The following is a 23,016-nucleotide window of genomic DNA, read 5'->3' on the forward strand; positions in this document are numbered from 1 at the left end:
TCTTATTTCCCTGGACCCAATTGCAAATCCCTGGGATGGAAGGCAGTTACACAGCACCCCTAGGCTTTCCAGAATGCCTTGGCACTGTGCCATTGAAAAGAAGGTGCCCCTGCAGGGACAGGCACCTTCATTTTCCAAATTACCTCTAGCTCCGGAGCAAGGAGCCCACTAGCTGCTTTTGGGCTGCAACTTTCATGTTCATATTTTGCATTTTTAGCACTCAGTGCTTGTTCCTTAATATAAGTCTGAAGGGGGGGGGATTCTTGCAGAGAAGGGAAATTCTTAATGTGAGTGGAGGGAAATGTGGGTGGAAAAACACTGTCTGTGATGAGAGAATGGAGACCGCAGCGGGCGAGGTTGGCAGGAAGACGCTACACCTCCCTGGCTTATCTCAAAGAGCTGCCATGAGGGCAAAAAGAAGAAGAAGAAGAAGAAACCTTAACTTAGAAATCTTTTGTTGTGGTAGCAAATGTTGGGTTATCTCTCCCCCAGTCTCCAACTAGCCTGGTGTGGCTACTGAGTGGTACCCAAACACAGCAAAATTATCCAGAAACTTGCACAAGTTTCAAGCACCATCACTTGGAAGGAGGTGAAGGCCTCAGTTTGTGGTATTTAAACGACAACAACAACCCCACTGCTCTTCACATATAAGCAGATATGCCCTGCTTGTAAGGCAGGGGTGGGGAGCTTTTCCAAAGCTCTACGATTATGATCTGTTCCAGTCAACCTTCTGAGGGCCACATGGTAGTGGTGGGCAGGACCAGAGGCAAAAGTAGTCACAGCAAAAGTGTTGTTGTTGCCTTTGTGGTGTAGGCTAGTTTCCACATACTCTTCCACACCCCTCTCTCTCCTGAATCCAGAGAAGCCAGCAGCATTATCAGAGTACAAGGATGTACTAGCCAAACAAACACATATGGGGTGTGAAGAAGGGCCGGTGAGGAGTGGTGTGGTGACCTGGGGAAAGCTCAAAGGTCCAGACAGAGAGACCTGGAGGGCCGCATTTGGCCCCCGGACTTGAGGCCAGCTCCTTTGTAAGTGTTCTGTCAAAGAAAGCCCCTGGATAGGCCCAAACTGTTTTTTGGTTTTATTTTTAAAGAAAATGCCTGAGTCATTCTTCATCAGAACAGGCCTCAGGACAGTTTTAGTCAGGTTGGGGCTTAAGAGTGCTGTTTACAGCAGGGAGGCATAAACTTTCCTTTGAATGGCTGTACAGTGGTACCTCAGGTTACATACGCTTCAGGTTACATACACTTCAGGTTACAGACTCCACTAACCCAGAAATAGTGCTTCAGGTTAAGAACTTTGCTTCAGGATGAGAACAGAAATCATGTTCTGACGGCACGGCAGCAGCAGGAGGCCTCATTAGCTAAAGTGGTACCTCAGGTTAAGAGCAGTTTCAGGTTAAGAACGGACCTCCGGAACGAATTAAGTACTTAACCCGAGGTACCACTGTATTTTGTTAGTGTTGTGTACATTTGCCTCTCTCTCTCACTCACACAAACAAAATTCATGGGGAAAGAAGTACTGAGATCAACTTTCCACTGTCTTTGTTGATGGAAACGCTGTTGTTCTGAGGCCTAGTATTTATTTTATCTTTATTTTGTAAAGTTTATATACCGCTTGCTTGTAGAAAACCTCAGAGCGGTTTACAAAGGCCTAGTAAATGCCTAGGTTTTTGCTGTGAGGGCTTAAAAAGCTGGCTTTCGACATGGGCCTGTGTCCTCAGGTTGGCTTCTCCTTGAGGAGGCACTTTGCCTCAGGATTTGTGGGATGTTTACTTTGAAAACAGCAGTATTTGTTATTTAACAGAATTTAGAAACACTTTCCACCAGAAGCACCAAAATGATGTACAACAGTAGTAAAATGTTGTTGTCCCCCTCCCCCACCACCTCACCCTAAGGTCCCAGGGAGGGTTGCAACATTGAAACACAATAGTAAAACAGTTAAAAACAACTTGCAAACACAAAAAGCGTGGCTCCTAAATGTATGGACCACAAAGTGTTAAAAAAACACCCTGAAATCAATAGACTAAGGTGATTTAAAATAATTCCCTGCAGTATTACAGCACTAAAACAATAAATTGTTACTTATTTTGTTTCTTCAGACTTGAACAGTTTGTTGCTGGCTATATCTTTGAGTTCAAGTAATCATTTGTGCCGTCAACCAGACCTGAACCCAGTTTAGAAAGATCACTAGGACCACAGTGAGTACTTAAGTAACACAATTTTTATTGGTAAACTTCACATAGAGCCAGCTAGCCACGTCACAAACAAATCCCATTTGGTTCTATGATGAGCAAATATAATATTTTATATATCTGTCAATTATGCTTCTTTCCATTTTTCTTTTTGTTTTTATTCTGAAGCACAGTTCTCCACATTACTACAGCATTTTGCAAGTTTTTTTTTTAATCCTCATAAAAATTCACCTGCATTTTAGTGCAAATCCCCCCTAATAAACACATTTTTGTCTGCAACTTTGACTCATGTATACATTCTGTCAGCGATTGTACCTACCAGTAATACAATGTATTTTTGTATGTTCTTTTCATGAACATGTTCATTTGCATGCACATTTCCCCGTACTATAAGCATTTTTGTAAAATCATATGGTAGAAAACTGTGCTGCAAAATTTGAATAAGTGCAAAATTTGAAGGATGGGTGTGTTTTGGTTCTTATATCCTTTCAGAAAGTGTGAATTTGCCTTTCAATGAGCACTTAATCCAATGCTACCTCCCTATCCTGCCCTGCATCCCTAATAGCCTGTGTTATTAAACTAGTGGGCTGGTGTGGACATGTGGGGAAAACTTACAGAACAGTACAGAAAAGCTATTGTCAATTTGATCACTCCCACCTTCTCTCAGTATATTGGGCCTAAGTGCATTCTTGGAAAGAGGAGAGTGCACTGACCCCCTTAGTTAATTGCTATTCCATGAAGTTGTCTAATTTTTGAAAATGAGGTATCATTGCTATTTCCTACTAGCAGGTGGCAATGATTGTTGTAGTCTTTTAAAAATGCATTTATCTTCTAATTTTAGCATGGTCTAGCCATAATGTCATTCCAGGTATTTAACCATTGTTCCCAATGGGCTTGAAGAAGGTGCTTCCTTTGAACCAGGTAGAGCCAATTCATGTGACCAAACATGATGACAACTTGCTCACAGAGAGTTCAGTGTGTGTCATACTTGTTCAGTGCAGTGCAATGGCCATTGGATCATTACATTACTGCTTGGTCAAATGGATGTTAAACCTGCAATGAGGCATGTGAACAAAGTTCCTCATCTCACTCTGACCTGAAAGTTCCTCATCTCACTCTTGGCCATGTGATGACAAGCAAGCTGCTTTGTTATTCTGCAAGAAGCAGTGTGCTTTGAGCTGGCTGACTATTGTCTTCTGCTGCAGAAGGTTGAGCTAATTGCAAATGAAGCTTTATTCTTGATCATAGAATTGTAGAATTGGAAGGGACCCCAAGGGTCATTTTGTTCAAATTCCTGCAATGCTGTTTAAAAACCTCCAATGTAGGAGAGTCCACTAACAACTGAGACCATAGAGTTGTACAGTTGGAAGGTACTCTAGTCCAGCCCTCTGCAATGCAGGAATCATAGCTCAAGCATCCTTGAAATATGATGAGGTCTGGGAGCCTGCACAGAGCAGAAACTAACTCTTCCAGCCAGCCCACACCTCTAAGTCACTCTTCAATGGGCCATAAGCCAGGTGTTTAGTTGATAACACATGCATGACACACATCTATTCCAAGTTATCCGAAATGGTCCGAAATGGTCCGGTACAACTGCACTTCTTATCACTTTTCTGCTGAAGGCTAATGCATCCACTTTCAGGGGTGGGGAGTTATTCTCCCCCGCTTCCCATACCAATCTTAAATCCTAATAGTTTTTACACTTGTCATCATTCCCCTCCCCACCTCTATTGAAGAATCCTCCCTTTGTAGCCATTTCTTGCATTGGAGTAATCTCTTCCAACTCTCTTACAATCTTTGTTGATTCCCTCCCTTCTTTTTAGTCGTTCTGCTGTCATCTTTTTTTCCACATTGCTGTCTAGAGCCATATACAGCAGCACACAAAGGTGTGGCTCCATCATTGATTTATACAGAGGCATGCATATATTAAATTCTGGTCCCCTTTGTGATGTCCACCTGTTTTATTGTCAGATAGATGACTGAGGAATATCCTGCATATGGTATCATCAGCATTATGATCAGAAAAACAACACCTACAAAATCTATTATTCATTAAGTGTAACCAATATATAATTTAAAACAGTGGGTTTTGTCAAATAATGTTAGGTCAGCATAATTTTCTGCCTATTACTAATATCTATAACATCTTTGCCTTAGTCAGCTCTATTTAAATATGCAATCATTTACAGCTTTTGACTATATTGTGTTCCACTCCCAATTTCCAATATTCAACTACTACAAATTTTATGCTGACATCAATAGCAAACTATTAAAGACAGTATTTCATTATTGGTTTTTCATCCCAAAAGTTATTTACAATTATATACTAAGCACTAATATTAAAGGAAACCATTTAAATGAGGTGCTATCTGCTTTAACAATATGTCTGTCACAGAATGAGATTGTGTTTAAAGATTTTATCAAGAAATGGTTGTTTGCTGAGGTTATGTTTTGTCCATGAAATATGCATTTCATATCTCTTTCATTTCATTAACATAATTTAATTTGTGCTTTGCATTTTGTGCATAATACATATTTGATTTACAAAACAAATATTTCCATTAGAAAATGAATTTCATGCAGGCAAAAAGCAGAACCAAATGATGTATTGAAGGAAAATAAGAAGAAATGAAATGCATTTTCTCAGTCTATTAAAAAATCTATGGCATTGACAGAAAGTGCACTTAGTGCTACATTTAAAAAATAGCACATATGTCAATGTATTAACAAATAGAATTGGAAATACAAATATTTCCCTATATCAAGCCAAGAATCTCTTTATTTTAATTGAGTTGATTTAAAAGCCCCCAACTACAATTTAATTTTTATTTCATCATGTGGTGCAGTGGCTGATGCCATTACATCTGTGCAGGGCTGGCAGTCAATATGCAAAGAAATTTTACCTTTTTAAAAAGTTACCATTGACAAAAGCAACACATAATGTAATGGCCTGAAAATGTGAAATTATTATTTTGCTGATTGCCTCTGAATGTTAGCATAAGTGGGTAGGGAGGAAAGCAACTTTAAAGGCAGGATGAAAGAACTCATGAAAGGTTATTCTGATTCGTGACCAGCTGACCCCCACCCAAACCCCAAAAGCATAGTATCATGGATTTACAAAAACTGCCTGTGTTCAGCAGTTGCATAGGTGTAAAGGAGAAGAATCTGGCCTTTTTGTGATACTTTCTCTAATATATTTGTGTTTATTTTCCCTCTCCCCAACACACATATGTAATCCAGGTTCACACATGTGTGTACAACCTATTCTTTATTTAGCTGATGAGACAGGCTCAGCTGACTGTGTGAACTGACTCTGTCAGAAAGCATTGAGTGTTATGTGAATAGTAATCACAGGGAGAACACTTTATACAGAGTCAGACCATTGGAGTTGTTTCCACTGTATTCATTTCCACTAGCTGAAAGCAGCTCCCCAGGGTTTCAGGCTGTGAACACCCTGTGAACACATCCATCCTGTCATATCTTAGGAAATGCTTTGTATGGATGTGTTTCCCCCCACTAAACCTGTTTCGATCTGAACTGAGAAAAAATAATGGCCCCGCTGCATCTTAAACTGGTAGTGTGTATACAGTCTCAGAGGGAGCGGGGTTCCCAGCCCTACCTGGAGAGGGCAAGGAGTGAAACTGGGGCCTTTGCTTGTAAAGGATTTGCCCTATCGGCTTTCATGTGTCGCTGGCAGATCTGAGCGGAAACCTCTGGCTCAGGGTCCACCAGCAAGGTTCAGTCTGCCAGGGGACTCCTGACTGGCTGGTTCAAAAACTGGGGATTCAGAGGGCAACCCTGCCCTGTGGCCAGCTGGGATGGATTTTAACGGCTGGCTGGCCCATATGTCCAGGCTGCCCAGGGATGGCAGCAGACCTGCAAGGGGCCGTAAGTGCCACCTACTCCCGAAGAGGGTAAGCAGCCATCCCCAGGCAGCCTGGAGGCACGGGGCCAGCCAGCTGTTAAAATCCACCCCTATCCACAGTAGCCAGGATAGGGCCAATGGGTGCAACCACTGCACCTGGAACACTCATTTATCTCCCTCAAAATAACTTTATTCATCTAAAGCATTTTTATCCTGCTCTTCAGCCAAAGAAGAACCCCTGGAGTGGCTTACAAATGTCAGTGTTAAGACAATATCTGCCCTCAGGCTTGCAATCTGAAAGGAATGGGGGGGAAAGTTAGAAAAATTTTGACAGGGTAACCTCAAATTAAAGAATGGCACCTTGCCTTTAGGACAGGAAAGCACCTGTTATTTAAAACCATTGGCAGCAGGACCCCCCCCCAAAGGTACACTGAATTCCAATCATCCAGCTCTCTCTGATGAAAATTCTCCATGCCTCTGGGTGGATTTTTAAAGATAAGAGTTGCCCTTCTAATGCTAAAATGATCTTAATTTGCCTTTAACCTAGATGGACGACCAATGGCAGTTCTTTACTCAAATAAGCTGTTTGTAATTTCTCAGCTTCTGATACTAACCAAACATAACTAAAATTCACATAGGGCCCATTCACACATACCTCTAAAACCAAATCGTGGCTAAGTGTGCATGTGTAAGCATGCAGAAGCTATCAGAAAAAAATGTGGCTGCTTTGCTCTGTCAGTCCTGCTTGCACTGTCCCCTAACATGGGCTCGTGGCTTGCCTCCCATGGACAAGCCACAAGTGGTAAGCAAAGAACACACCTTTGCTGCAGCTTGTGATTTATCTGGAGCGAAACAAACTACTACAGGTTGGTTGGCAGTGAGTTCAGCACAAAGTACGGTATTTATTCGTGAAACATGGAATCAGTTTAGGGAATTTGGTGCCTCAAGGTGTGATGATGCCCACTGGCTTGCAGGCTTCCCATTGGGGCATTTGATTGGCCGCTGCAAGACCAGGATACTGGACTAGACGGATCACTGGTCTGATTCAGCAGGGTTGTTCTTATTTTTGTATGGCTTGGATGGCTTCAGAGGGGGAGTTAGACCAATTCATGGAGGAGAATAGGATTATCAACAGCTTTTATCCATGAGAAATAAAGTACATATCTAGGTTCAGAGGCACACTGCCTTTACTGGGAATGGGGTAAAATGGTAAATGCGCTGTGGGCTTCTTTGTCTTCTTCATCATCATTTTATTTGTATGCTGCCTTTTCTCCGAAAGAATCATGCTGAAAGCAGCTTACAACAAAGAAAACAGGTATGCATCTTAAACCATTGCACAAACAGTTTCATAGTAACATAATAAAACAATATCAAATATAACAACATGCAAAAGCCCCACAACATCTCAGTACTATAAATATAACAAGATTACATTAACAACTCCTGGCAGTAGCCAAAATAGTAAGGGAGCTTGACAGCTTCACCTGAGTCCTGGAAACCCCTCTCTCTCATGATGTTGTTCACAATCTCCTGCAGCAGTTTCTTATAAGGCTTCCAAAAGCAGTGGGTGGAGTAGCTGGAAACACATCACCTCCGTAATGTTGCTTTGGTTGGCTACAAATGGAAAGGAGACATAATGGATCCAACAGAGATCTTATATGACATGTTATAGAGCTTCTTGCAACTACTAGGACAGATTGAGGAGGGGCAGAGCAAGACACCCCCCTCCCCGAAAAGCCATCATGGTTGGGATGTTCTGGGTAGCCCATTTAGCAATCCAATGAAGCCAACCCGTTCAAATTTAAGTTAATTCCAGATCTGCTAAGGAAGATGTAAGCTTTGGTTTTAATAGTGTAAGTAATCAGGCAATAGAACAGGGCTGTCACCATTGTAGTGTTTTGTGATGTTTTCAAACATTTGTTAGCCTAATCTGGCATCTACTGTATATGCATCTCTCACAGTTCCAGGAGAAGCAGTGAAGAGCAGCTTCACCATTTAAAGGTGAAAGAATAAGTGAAGAGTGAAGAAGCGAATACTTTCACTGCAGTTATTATCCCAAGTACTTTTCATGAAAAGTGGTGGTATTAGTATCAGATTATTCACAGTACCCCAGCTAAGATAAGATCACTAGGACCTCTGCTATATTTAAGGCTAATTAAATATTGTAGAAGTGCAGATCTGACAGCGACAGAATGAGGCTAGGGAGAAGGAACAAAGGCAGAGGAAATGGGAAGCAAAATAGTGGGGCTGAGACACTTGTAAGAATAAAGGCTGGTGTTTTTGCTGGATCAAAGTCAGGTTCCAGAAGGGAGTAACTGCAAGCTAGTTCATCCCAGATCCTGCACCAAACTAGGCTGCAGGCTGCTGTTCAGCAAATTACAGTGGTACCTCAGGTTAAGTATTTAATTCGTTCCGGAGGTCCGTTCTTAACCTGAAACTGTTCTTAACTTGAAGCACCACTTTAGCTAATGGGGCCTCCTGCTGCTGCCGCTGCGCTGCCACTGCATGATTTCTGTTCTCATCCTGAAGCAAAGTTCTTAACCTGAAGCATTATTTCTGGGTTAGCGGAGTCTGTAACCTGAAGTGTATGTAACCTGAGGTACCACTGTATATCCTTAAAGACTTCTTGGGGAAGGGCTACAGTTTGGTGGTAGAGGACATGTGTTACATTCAAAAGTGCCTAGGTTTAACCCCAGTCATCTCCAGGAAGGAATGGGAAAGACTCTGTTGAAGGCAGTAAAACTTCTGAATACCAGTTGCTGGAAACCGCAGGAGAGTGCTGTTGTGCTTGGGTCCTTCTTGTGGGTGTCCCACAGGCACCCCAGACTCCCTGCTCCTGAACTCTGGAACGCCCTCCCTGGAGAAGCTAGACCAGCTTCCTCCTTCTTGTCCTTCTGCCGGCAGGTGATGACCTCCTTGTTCGAACAAGCTTTTGGGAAATGACTGCTTTTAATGAACTGGCTGGTGCTGTGCTGTTTTTATTGCAATTGTTTGTATATATAGTTTTATATAGTTTTAATTCTAATAATGTTTTATTTATTTTTAATTGTTGTCTTTTATTTTATCAATTCTTGTTTTTCTCTGTAAGCCATCTTGAGCTCCATCAGGGAAAAAGGAGGGGTATATCATCAACATCATGTTGACCACTGTGAGAAAAGGATGCTGAACTAGATAGACCACTGGCCTATGTTCTTAAATCCTGGAGAGTTGATATCTGTTCATGTAGACAATACTGACTTAAATGAACCAATGGTCTTACTTAATACAAGGCAGCTTCCTAAACTGATTGTACTAACCTGTCTCAAGTGGTAGACTGCTCTTCTGATTGGTGCACCAATTTTACCCAGATGTTAAGTGTTATATTGGATGATCAAAATTCAACTGTTTGGACTAGCATGTCATAGCAGTTTGAGCACTGCTGAGCTGAAATTGCTCTTGCACATTCACTCTTTGCCAGTCCTCTGGGATTTGAGTTTATGTTGGGCCAATTTTCTCTTGGCATTGCCCCATTCTCACAGGTTTCCTTTCAGTGCAGAACTAGCTAGCTCTAATAAATTGCCCTGGAAGGGGAGCTTCAGTTAGATTCTGAAAAATACACAACTCTCTACTCGTAAACTAAATTATGACATTTATGCCAGCATAAATCAGGAGTAACTTCATGGGTGGAACCTCAGTGGGGCAATGAATTCAACATCACAAAAGAGGTCCATAAAGCAGTCAAGAATATGGCACTCTTAGATACCATGCAATTACTACAAATGTGTACCCTATAAGCCTTCTCTAAGGCAAGCAAGGACTCTTCAGTTGGTTCCCAAGTCCATGCCTTTTTTATTTCAAAATGACAGTTGTAGAATGAACTTATACTTCAAACACTGTGGGCTAGATTTTTTAAAAAAGTCACTGGAGGCCAATCGTGTTCTTCAGCAAGAGCGTGTGCAAGAGTCCACACAGTTCATATAATTTATTTTATTTGCTTTTATGCTATTACAGACATCTGGATAATGACTTTTGTGTGTTCCCTATTTTGCTTCTTTGGTGCTGGTCATTAAAGATTGATTGATAGATTGAGAGTTTACATACAGTTCTGTAATAAGCAGGTTGCATATCAATTATTGTGCATCAACTTGCCTCAACCTTTCTGTACAAGTGGAAGAATTTGTGCAAGATGGCACCACACAGTTGTATCACAAATTGTATGAGGAAACAGTTCTCCAATGAGAAAAATATGCCTTCTGCATTTGGAAGGGAACCTTTGGATCCAACTTATTCCAATTTTAATTTAAAGTATTGTTCATAGAATCATAGAATAGTGGGGTCAAAGGGACCCTGAGGGTCATCAATTCCAATCTCATGCAATGAGGGAACCTCAACTAGCACATACATAGCAGATGACCATTCAATGTCTGCTTCAAAGACTCCAAGGAAGGAGAGTCCAGCACCTCTCATAGGAGACAGCTCTTACTGTCAAAAAGTTCTTCCTGATGTTTAGTTGGCAATTCCTTTCTTGTGACTTGACTCTATTGGCTCAGGTCCTAGCCTCTGGAGCTGGAGAAAACAAGCTTGCTCCATCCTCCATGTGATAGCCTTTTAGATATTTGAAGATGGCCATCATATCTCCTCTCACTATCCTCTTTACCAGGATAAACATACCCAGTTTCCTCAACCATTCCTCATACGACTTGGTTTCCAGACCCTTTGCCATATTGGTCACCCTCCTCTGCCCTCCACCTTGTGTTCTGCTCCCATGTTTTGCTAGAGGAACCTTGGGAAATTACTACTCTTAATTTCTCTGTCTCAATTAGGGTGGTGGTGGTGTGGTGTAGTGTAGTGTAGAGGAGTAGTGCACAATATCAGGGATACCTTATTATCACTGTAATAATCAGTGTAATAAACTTGAAGAAAACCCACAGCTTTAGGGTACATTTCCCCCACATGGTTTATAGATGGGCCAGAGGAAACCAGAAAAAATGACAATGTGAACAAGGCCAAAAATAAATTGCCCTTTGTCAACCTTGAGGAGAAGGTAGTTCTATTACGATTTGGTTTTAAATTTTTTTACACTGAACTGCTGTATCTAAGGCAAAAGCAATTTCTATCTTCTTATTTGGTTGTTGAAATTAGAATGTCAGAGATGGTCTAAAATTATTTTTATTTTGAATGAGGAACAGAGTAGGGGTGGGAGGGAAAAATCTGTCTAAAACATTTCAACAGTTAAGGGGGGGATGCAAGTGCCTGCACACATACAGTGATCTAAGGAAAGTCACCAGTTGCTGTTGTGTGAGGTATAAAAATAAACCCTTGTCTCCTGTTACTTTTATATCTGCTGACAAGTGCCTGTATTAGCATTAAGTGAAAATGCAGATAAAGTGTAATGCCCTTTTTTATTTAGCATTACCTGAAATATTAATGTTTGTGGTAGATGCTAGGACTATTTGCAGGGGTTTTGGAACTGGGGAAGAAGACATGGCATGAGGCTGGCCAGCAGGCAGCTCTGCTTACATGACATCTTTATTCCCATCTCACCCAAAAGAGAATGTAGGGTGAAAGTTCCCTTTAAGACACCACCCTCACTGGCAAACAAAATGAGCTACTTCCAGGGTGGCTACAGCTGCATACACACCACATATTTAAATCACATTTTCCCTCCCCAATGAATCCTAGGGGTTTGCTTTAAATGTATGGTGTGTACTGCAATTAACAAGCAATACAGAGCAGCTGATGGTGGCTTATCTAACAGACTGGGGAAAGAAGGAAGGGCCTTCCATTTCAATAATAAAATCCTGCACCTTCTTACAGGCAAGAATGTGGATTGAAGGAGGCTTGTAGGAGATAAACAGAGCTCAGATCTGATGGGTCTTCCCCAGTCATCAGGAACAACTAAGGCAGCCATTATCCTACGGGAGGAAGCTGAGGTGTAAGTGTTGTCTTCCCTTCCAGGTACTTTGTTTTGGTGAACTTCCCCTGGGGCAGAGTGACAAAACTACCCAACTCAGTATTTTTTGTTCTTATATCCCTCTCTCCTTTCTGTATAAACCTCTGCAGGGGCCTTGGGCTGTGGTACCACAGAAAATGCTATTGCTATCCATGTGTGATATAATAGCTTTGTGGTGCAAATAAAAGGATACCCAAGGATCGTCTCTCTGTAAAGTGCCCCCTGAAGCCCCTGGCCTGTGCTGCATAACATGATGCAACTATCCACTCTATGTGTATGCACAGCTGCAGTTTTCTATTCTCTCTCTGAAAAAGTGACCATACATACAAGCAGTGCTTTCTTTGGGGGCGGGGGGGGGTGCGCAGGGGTGCGCATGCCCCTAAACATTTTGTGAATCTAAGTTCGGCCTCATTGAGGGGCAGTATTTCAATATGAGTAGGAAAATGAGAATACCCCTAAACTATTTATTTATTTATTTATTTATTTAGAAAAAAAGCACTGCATACGAGTAATGTACATGCTTAAAATTATTATAAATGGGCTGCAGAACTATGGGATCTTCCTTTCTGTCTCCCCATCCAGTGAGGAAGGGAGAAGAACTGAGACCACTTTTTGGCGCTGTAGTGTAGTGCTCATGTTTTTCAAGCCATGAAAGCATTGTTTTTTATTTTATTAATTTATGACACACCTTTCACTTAAATCTCAAAGCAGTTTACAATCACACAGTGAAAACAACTAAAACAGGTTTTAAAGCAATACAAATAAACACTCCTAATCAGTGTCTGTCCCCTGACAGGTGCTTCACTCTTTAGCCGAATTCTAATGCCACAGCTTGGAGAGAAGAGCTTTAGAGGGGTTAGCAGTGGGGGGCATTCACTGTGAGAAATGGTTGCTTCACATCTTGGGGCAGATCCATGTTTGGAAAACGCACACATGTCTACTATTGTTACATCTACTTTGGCTTTTATTAGCTGCTCCAATGGGGGCAGGTTTTGCAGGTGAAAAATGATGGAGAATTTTTCAGAGCTGTTAAATGCATCTGGTTCCAAAAGCATTTGCTGTTCTGAAATTCCGCTGTTAAGACATCTGCCTGTCAGCTGATCCTTGTGTACATATCTCATTTATAATGTGATTTTAAAATACTGAGCTATGTATTCCTTCTAAATGCAGCACGTGAGTGTTGTGGAATAGAAAACTGAAATGTGCTGATACAGGGAACTCACCTTGTTTGTTAGAAGGGATATTGGAAAAAATCCATCTCCTCTAGCAGGACAATCTCATCATATTAAAAGTTATGGATTTCTTGCTTAAGCATTCCACATGAGACGCAGGACTGTAGGAATTCTGCTTCTGATTATTGAGAGAGAGAAAGAGCTAACAAAACACACTCAGAGAGAATTTAATGTCTCTCTAACATTTCTGCCTTCCTATGGAAGTTCTTCAATTATACTGATGGATCAGTTTAGTAACTCAGTTCCGGTTACTTGTTTAGGAAAGAGGGCTCATTGCTATGCAATACTGTGTATGGGTGACACTGAAGTGAGCAGAACAGCCTTAAGTTTACAACATAAGCTGACATTGGTTCCAATGTAGTAAGGACAAAATGTTCAGTTAAAAATTCCAGTGTGAAGCCTCATTACATCAAGCTGCGCCCACTTTCTCCCATCAAATCCCCCTTCCAAATTTTGAATACCCACATATTCTGTGAATTGGCTTTATGCCTCAGACATGATCCACGTCTAAAAAGAAGGCTACGTATCAGTTAACTGCTTCCATTTGCTCCATATTTGTCCCGTGTTACCCTCACCACTCTCCTAGGAACAGAGGAAGCTGCTTTATACTGTGTCAGACCAGTGGCCAATATAGTTCAGCATTGTCTACACACTGACTGACAGTGGCTCTCCGTGATTTGTTTGTTTGTTGCATTTATATCCCATCTTTTTTTTCAAGGAGCCCAAAGGTTCTCCCTCTCATCATTTAATATCCATAAGAGCCCTGTGGAGGTTGGTTAGGCTGAGAGGCAGTGACTGGCCCCTAAGGTCACCCAATGAGCTTCATGCCCAAGTGGGTATTTGAATCCTGGTCTCCCAGGTACTAGTCCGGCTGTCTAACCACTGCACCATGCAGGCTCAGGAGGGTTTCAGGCAGGGGGCAGCCCCAGCTCCTGGAGATGCCAAGAAGATGAACCTGGGGGTTTTGTACGCAAAGCATGGACTCTACTGTAAGCCATAGCCCTTCCTCTCCCTTTGCCAGTGTTAAAATTATAAGCTGCTTGTGTTGCGGCTCTGCCTTTCTTGCCAATGTGCGTTGCTTGTCCTGCACATTATTACTTATTACAGTATTTATTTATATTTAAAATATCTCCAGACTGTCTTTCATCCACATGGTATACAGTGAGCATCAATAAAACTATTCATGCCATATGCCAATCCAACAAAAGACTGGAGCATCAGCATTCAGTAGTTATTATTTATATTATTATCAGGGAGAAAAAATCCTGTTACGTGAGAACACTGCTTGAGGAAAATCTTCCACCCTTTAATTAGCTTCTATGGTCAAACTGGATAAGATGCAATACCAGTCTCACAATTTTTTAAAGTTTTATTTCAATGAAATGAAGTTGTGAACTTGATCAGATATTGAGGAGGGGGAGGGGGTGTTTTTAAAGCTTTTCTCTGTAGCCATTTTTGATCAAAGTTACTACACCCAACAACTTGCTGGATTACTCTCTCAGTCTCACCTATGTCACAGGGTTGTTGTGGCAGTGAAACGGGGCATGGTTGGGGGGAGTCAGTGACTATCTGTGTTACTTTTTGTTCCTTGAAAAAAAGTTAGGTGATAAGAATAGTTAATAAGAAATCCATCTTTGAAGTGTTTCATGTGCATTGTTTAGCTGTCATTCTTACAACAACCCTCTAAGGCAGCCTTTCTCAACCTTGGGCCTCTGAAATTTGTTGGACTATTACTGTTATTATTTTTGTTTATTACTTGCTGTTCACTCTAAGGTCTAAAGATGGGTTACAGCAAATGTTTGTAGAGCTTAGTACTCCACTTAAAGGTTGGATAAAAACAACAACAGTAAAAAAATTCAAAAACTTAAAATTATGAATATAGTCACATCAATTTGTGTTTTTTTTTAAAAATGTCCACACGAACATTTATCAGTGTTTAATCTGAATTCCCTGTAAATTACATATGTTTGGATGAATTTTTGCCTAATATATATATTTTTTTACAAAACAGTGTGTGTGTGTGTTTATGTATATGTGTGTGTGTGTGTGTGTGTGTGTGTGTGTGTGTATATATATATATATATATATATATATATGGAACACTAATTGAGGGGAGGGGAATAGAGAACACCATGGCACACTAGCTTGAAAACATCCCCAATTGTGTTTACATGCAACATGGATCATAGCTGCCATTTTTGATAATGGTGTACAGTTGCAAAGCATTGTATACAAAAGCGTACTGTGAAGAAACCCAACCCCTGTGAGTTTCAGTGGCTATTTGTGTACATAGCCTAACTGTGTGTAAAATCACTGCTTAATTCCTTTTAAAAAAGGAGAAGATGCCAGATAACAAATACAGTTTGGTCTCTGGCCTGGGAGCACTTCCTCTGAATCCAAGGTATGTGGTAGCTGTTGTGGTTATTTACTGATGAGAAAAAGGCAGTGTGTACTGTATATGCTTAAACACTGTCTTTAAATATTTCAGGACCTGGCACTGAAGGCTCATTCTGCAACAAAAAGTAGCTAAGCCCGGGTTCCGTTTGAGCCTTGTATAAGCATGGAAATGGGGCAGAGGAGGAAAGTGCCCCATTGAGGATTCTGTGCTTGTGATAGTCTTTGAGAATTGGAGCCTGAGATATTGTGCCAGCCCTTTGCATCTATCACACCCTGAGTTATAAAGTGGCTAAGATTTGTCTATTAAGAGACATTTTAACAAGTTTATAGGTATCCCTGCTTTACCTAATGATCCTTGCTTATGTGCGCACCCAGATTTATAGTCCTAACACTATAAAAAACTTCAGAATTCTTTGACCCTGTAAACACAAAATTCATGTATCTCACCCTGGGACAAATGCATTCTTTTTAAAAAGCAGCATATGGGCAGCCTTGGACTGATGTTAGTTTATTGTCACTGCTTGATAACGTTTAATGGAAAAGATACAAGAGTGCCAAAGAATTTTAATTATTTTTGTGATAAAGTTATATGTTCGGCCTTGAAAAAGTGAAGATAATGCAGGGATTCATTATTATTCCCAGTGTGTTTAAACAGACGACACAGAATGCAAACAAAAGCAGATGAAATTTGAAAAGTATTATCAATATTGCAGATAGCAGATGCCCTTTCCAATCAGAACAAGAATATCTTCTATAGCAACTTTATGGTTGAGTAGTTTATTCATTTCTATTAGAAGGTTGTACGTTTCTAAAATATGTAGATGATATCTAGGAAACCAACCAACCAGTAGGGTCATTTTGCTTGTTTCCCTAAATTTATTATTTTCACTTTTGCAGGCTTGATCTGAGGTGCATTAACATGGGAGTGAAATCTCGGTGTGTTAGAATTCTATCTTATATATTTGACCTTTCATGTGTTCCACCATGGTTCTGGGAAGGAAACAGAAGGAGGTGTTTTACAGTTAACAGTGCTAACAGTTAAAATGGTAAGTGACAGGGTTTTGTTTTCTGTATGGGCTGTAAAATATTTTGAAGCTAAGATAATACTGTAACAGTGTTTTTATGTTGTAATCCTATTTCAGACTTTAAAAGTGAGTCTAAATATATATATTTTTAATGTAAGATTACAGAATCAAGTTTTGATAAGCCCTTCAATAATTCTGGAACATATTTTCCCCCAAATAAGCATGGAAAAAGGCCTCTTGATACTCTCATGATTTGGCATCGAGGTTGTGAGCACACCATCCATTTAAAGCACATAACTCCCCCCCAAAAAAAGAATTATGGGAACTATATTTTGTTAAGTGTGCTGGGAATTTTAGTTCTGTGCTATAGTTCCCAGAATACTTTGGGGGAATGTCAGCTACTTTAGATTCTGTTTACTTACACACCATACATTTAATCTCCTTATAATATTTTCAGAAATCACTTGTTTTAGAGTTCAGGGGGAACCTGAGGCCTTTGGCTGCTATTGTTCTCCGGCTCCCATCAGCCCCAGCCATCAAGGTCAATGGTCAGTCCAGTAACATCTGGAGGGCTGCAGGTTCCCTACCACTGGTCTAGAGGTATCTGGATCAATACACATCTGGCAACTATAGGCTTATTTGGTACAGAGTTTTGCTTTTTCCAAGGCGTGTGTACTTCAGTGCATATGACTATTTTCATGTGCTATGCAAATTTGACATAATATTATAGTATTGATTTTGTGGTGTGGCGTAGAATCTATACAAAGGATGTGGAATTTACAGAGTGCTTTCAAAGAATTTCTCAGTAGTTAGGATTGTGCGGTGCAGTACAGAAGCATTTGGCTCCATAGCTGATTCCAAGAATAAAATGTACTCCATAAATGTCAGGACATTTCTTTTCTTTTTAAGAAAGTAAAATCTTGAGTTGTAGAGAGAGTTCCAGTGCTGACTCATACTCTTCTCAGCCAACAGGAAATGGCCTTGAGCACTTTTGGTGCCATGTTGTATTGAGTTTTGATAACTTAGGGGGAGACAGGACCACCAGAAGCGACAGCTCCTGCTGATCAGCCGTAATGTATGGACAGGACCATCTGTTAATATATGACATCCATTAAGTGCCTGGGACACATATACTGATATAGTATCTGCTCAACTGAAAAGAAGGAAAGTGTACCAGCTGTGAGGCAGACGTGGGGGACCTCAGACCCAGGGTCTAAATGTCACCCTCCAGGCCTCTCCACCTGACCCTTGGGACTCTGCACAAGCTTCACCTCTTCCTCAGCCCATTTCCCAGCCTGTACCTCTCACTGGCCCCTGCTTCACTCTCTCCTTGAGTTTTTGTGCCTAGCTGGAATGTGTCCTTGAACTCTGGTAATGCTGCTTGCCCTGCTAGCTTGCTTGGATGGGGAGAATGCGAGTATGTTTACAAACTGGCCTACTGTATAAAGGTAAAATGTACATCTGTTGCTCTGTCCACTTTTGCCTCTGTCTGCATCCACCACAGGTACGCAACCTCTGGAAGGTTGCCCAAAAAGGGAGTGTTGTCCTCAAAGGTTCCCCATCCTTGCCAGAAGGAGACGTCAATTCTTTCATTTTAAAAATAAGGGCATTTGGATGATGTGCTGTTCATTTACTGGGCAGGAAGTAATGTACTGTTCATTTAACATACATAGCTGTTGCCTGTGTTTACAAGTCCCTTGGTGTCAAGCAATGCTATCTCTATCCAATAGCAGACCCAAGGTGTCAGGACAAAAGATACTAAGCTGGGCAGTCTAGTGGGCTGGCTGGCAGTGGTGGCTACTGCATGTGCTTGAAGGCAGCACATTTTATATCAGGTTGGGCAATCAAGTCTGACTGGTGGACTGGCTGACAGTGGTGGGCTCACTTCAAACAATGGGCAAGGCAGGGCTGTGGGGGTTGTGAAGGATTCATCTGAGTGGCCACCTATCAGGGGAGTAACAGTCAGCAAGTGAGCAAAGTGATCCAGACTGTCATTTCGGCTGTCTGCTTGTGCTCTCCTCCTCCGACCTAATACCACCATTACTCTTCATCTTCCTGATGCTTGCTGTCCAACAACTGTAGTACAGTACATAGCCTATTGTTGTCACCTAGTGAGCTAGCAAGACTTTGCCACTTAAGACAAAGGCTATTGCTGAGTAGAACAGCCATTTCAAAGACAGTGTGAACAAACACCTCACATGTACTTACCACCTTGGAACATCCTGCCCACTTGTGGAAACATTTTTGTGTGTGAATTGTTTCCAAAAGCTAAGTAGAAATGTGAAACAGGCTTTCCTCTATTCTCCGTGGTAATTGGTACCCAAGAGTCCAAGAAAAGAAATAAGTCCTACCCTTTTCCCTCCTCCATCAGGTTGCTAGGAATTGTAGGTCTGAGAGGCTGGTACCCTTAGGAAACTACTCTTCTCAGGATTCCCCATTACTGTTAAAGATATATAAAAGTATGACGTGGATGTGACTTTAGTTTTCCTCAGAATAGACCCATTGATATTAATGAATGTAAATTAGCCATCCCCATCAATTTCAGTGGGTCTGTTCTGCATAGGACTGACATTGGTTACAACCCTTAGCTGAGAGTCATATGTTCCTGGGGGTTGGAGAGGAATCGTATATAAGAGTATGGAAAACCTACTGATCCTTTCATATTGCTTTATTGTCTAATCTACATTTTTTTAAAAAATTGTTTGGGATATATTTGTGGAAAGAAATGCCTGCCAGTGAATCTCAGCAGATTTAATGCATTCTTTGATGAGTTCTGGAGCTATTAAATACTGGAGCAGACTGAGAACATTCTTGTGATGAGATGCAGAAGCCACTGAAAATTCCATATAATGTGGTGATCTTCTGCATGGTTCCAAACCCCCTCCCCAATTGAAACATTTAGAGAATTTGGGGATACTTCAAAAATTTCCTTGTCCTTGATCAAACTGAAGTTAATCATCTACTACTAATTAAGGTGTCTGAAGTGAGGCAGGGTTTGTACAATCAATGGAAAGGCTCATTTAAAAAAGATTTTTTTCAACATGGATTTTGAATATGATTGGCATCTCCAAATGATTTATAGGTGGAAAGAAGTTTGCATGAAGAACTGGCTTTAGTTTATCATGTTTTTTAAAAAAACAAAAAGCATCTGCAACAAGGTGAGGGATTCCCCCTTCAGGAGAAGGGTTATAGTTTATTTTATTTGTTTACATATTTATAATCTACACATTCATCAAGACATTTCCAGGCAGTTTATAACATACAAGAATAAAATTAGCAGAAAACATCCATGAAAACATAAATACTGATTAGTTAAAAAGAAAATCCATATAGCAAAGACCTGTCTAAGCAATATAGTTTACAAATGATTTCTGCAAGAAGGGGAGGGATGGTTCCTGCTGAACCTCCACCCTCAAGGACTTCCACAGGGCATGCTAAAGGCTCAGTCCCTAGTGAAGGCCAGCTGAACTTCAGGGATGTAGGAAGCCACAAGAAGTTCCCCATTAGATGGATCCAGTGTGCATACACAGACGGGTCTTCATTGTTTTCAAATAGGTTGACAACAGAACCACCAGCAGAATGCAGCACATCTCTGTGGGCACCAAGGTGACCTATGGTTTGATGGTGTGTTTTTTTTTTGGGGGGGGTCCATTACATGTGTGTCCCATGGCACTCTGGATCACTCCTTTCCTAGTGACTTAGCTTCTTTCTGAGCCTTGAAAGGGGCATGAAATGGAAAAGTTTACTGGTGCCAGTTTGAGACCTGAAGAGGACTTCCCCCGACTTTCTCTTTCACTTTTATTGCCTTTTCAAAGGGGAAAAGTGGAGCAATTATGTGAGGGCAGAGGATTTACAGATAGCAGGGGGAGACCTCGAGGGCACCATTACCTACAAGGTTGCCATGTTTCTGACCCTTGGGCTGGAACAAGTCTCATACCACTAGTTACCACGTTGTCTTGCTTTCATGCATCTCCGTGTAGAACATACAATGCGTGCCTAATGATGTAATGTAACCTGCAATTTTACTCTTGGTAGTAAAAACATTGTTAAAACCGAATGCCCCAGAATAAAGCATAATCTCTTTAAATTCTCAGTGTAAAATTGATTAAAATGAAAACCGGCATTGTAGTTCTTTTTCCACAAAAAAAGTACATCCACAGGTTTCTTACCCTTGCCCTATGATTATATAATAGATTTTAAGTCTCTGATATCTGCAAATCTACATCAAAATATATTCTATAGCTGTAGGAAACAGCTCTGAATTGTTAACCTTCTCCCCAGGTATTGGAGGCTACACACTGCGAGATTAGATGTATATTTTCTTGGAGATATGCCACCCATAGAGGAGTCCATATTTACATCTTTTGTTGATATTTTTTATAGATTAAGAGTCTCTTTACTTGGGTGATAATTCTCCTAAGTACTGTAATTTGCTGCCTCTAATATTTGTCTTGAGTCCTAGTTTGCAAAATATATTTGAAACCACTTTATAAAGTCGCATAATTGCTTCTTTGTAGAGCGGGTATAATGAGTAGTTTCTTTATCCAGCCTTTATCCTGTTAACCTTAGAGGTGAGTGACTGCTTGCTGGAGTAGTTGGGGAATGTCTTAGCGCTGTTGAGCCATTTAATTTCAGGACTAATTTCATAGCAGTGACACAGAATTGGCCATGAGCAAGCCAGCAGTTATTTCAAGGGTTTTCAGTTAGGACCTGATGCAATGCTAAAATGAAAAGGAAAGAAATGCACACATGGATTATTATCACTTTTAAATAAATGTATGAATTGATCCACATTTATATACGTAAGCTACATAAGAATATTGATGTGCATAAAAGGTTCTTACTCTATAAAGCAGGTTTGGCATTATAAATAAGAATCATTACTGACTTTCTTTCCCCCTTATTTTCCTTCTTGCTCTTTCCATTCTGTGGAAGCCTACTTGCTGTTAGGGTCCTCTTTCCCCTTTTCATGAAGGAACCATTGCAGCACATGAAAGGGACAATGAGTATGTTCTGGTATATCCTTGCCATGGGACTGGACAATTATTGCTTCAGCATCTGTTCATGTCTCTTCTTCCCTTAAACCGTACCAGGCTCTTGGCCAATCTAACTCAGTACAGTATTGTCAATTGGGCTGTCCAAGATTGCAGGCAAGGGTCCTTCCCAGCTCTATCTTGACATGCCAGGGATTGAACCCAGGGATGGGGGAGAAGTTAATTTCAGATCACATTTAAAGGAGACCTCACCAAATTTTCACTTTCTGAAACAATATGTGAATCTGGCTTTCCCCCTGGCTGAAGTGCCTTTTCCACTCACCCTCACCCTACTTAACTTAATATTAAAGTAATTAATATTAAATATTCTGCAGGAATTCCATAATAGCTGCTGAATTGTGCAAGAATTTGCATTATAGCTGTTCCAAATAAGGGTGGACTGTTCCAAGCAAGGATGCATTAAAGTCCCAGTTCTGCGTGGGAGCATGGAACAAGTCCCCTCCATTCCATTTTTTGTGTAGATTTTAAGGAAAAAATCCACATGGAAATAGGAAGGAAGGAAGGAATAAGGAATAAAGGTTCAGGTAGTCCAAGTACTCTAGCATTACCTGTGTTCTAGTCAGAATTATTTCTTTTCTTTTGAAAAGTTAAAAAGCCCACAGCTTGGAGCTCCTCGCTCACTTTGAGTACCCCAAAGCAGCCTTTGCGGGCCCAGTCACAGCACCCTCCCTGCAGTGCAACTGTGCTGCTAGTGCTTGGTGCATCCAGCTTTTAACCCTGGCCTGCAGACCAGAGCAAGAATTTTGCTGCTCTGGTCTGCCATCCAGGCCCCTTCCACTTGGCTGCCCCTGATGTTGTTGCACTACAGCTCCCATCATCCCTAGCTTGCGGGACCAGCGGTCAGGGATGATAGAAGTTGTAGTCCAACAATATCTGGGGACCCAAGGTTGAGAAAGGCTGCTCCAAAGGTTGTCTCATCCTTTACATACCCCGGCAGTCACTGTGCTCTGCACATATTAAACAGGCACCATCTCTGTTGTCTCTTTGGTGCCTACTGAAGATGTGCCTCTTCCATCAAGTCTTTTAAGTAGAGATATTTCCCAATCTGCATCAGTACTGGAATTACGGTTGTATTTCTTTGATGTTTCAATTGTTTTATTTCTTGTGTGATTTCTGCCTTTATCTTTTTCAGGAGGAATAGTGGGATAATAATAATAATAATAATAATAATAATAATAATAATAATAATAATAATAATAATAATAATAATGATATATTAATTACAGCGAGTGCCTCCAGTAGTAATGGTACTTGTGATGGTCTGTTGTTCTCAGGTGGAATTGTATGGAAAATAACATGGCTGCCCCAAACTGC

The 23,016-nt window shown here is 40.9% G+C and overlaps 1 protein-coding gene across 1 annotated transcript in view; it reads left to right on the forward strand.

Annotated features, from left to right (window-relative positions):
* Positions 1-758: 758 nt before the first annotated feature.
* Positions 759-23,016, forward strand: part of ZNF536 (zinc finger protein 536) — a 556,339-nt gene continuing 534,081 nt past the window's right edge. Inside the window, exons 1-4 of the mRNA XM_081201107.1 lie at positions 759-1,031; positions 2,105-2,203; positions 11,859-11,976; positions 16,521-16,669. Coding sequence (XP_081057233.1) covers positions 16,667-16,669 — 3 coding nt within the window. The 5' untranslated portion in view covers positions 759-1,031; positions 2,105-2,203; positions 11,859-11,976; positions 16,521-16,666. The remainder of the gene's footprint in view (positions 1,032-2,104; positions 2,204-11,858; positions 11,977-16,520; positions 16,670-23,016) is intronic.

Source organism: Podarcis bocagei (assembly GCF_964188305.1).
Source record: "Podarcis bocagei genome assembly, chromosome: 7".
In the NCBI taxonomy this organism is placed as follows: domain Eukaryota; kingdom Metazoa; phylum Chordata; class Lepidosauria; order Squamata; family Lacertidae; genus Podarcis; species Podarcis bocagei.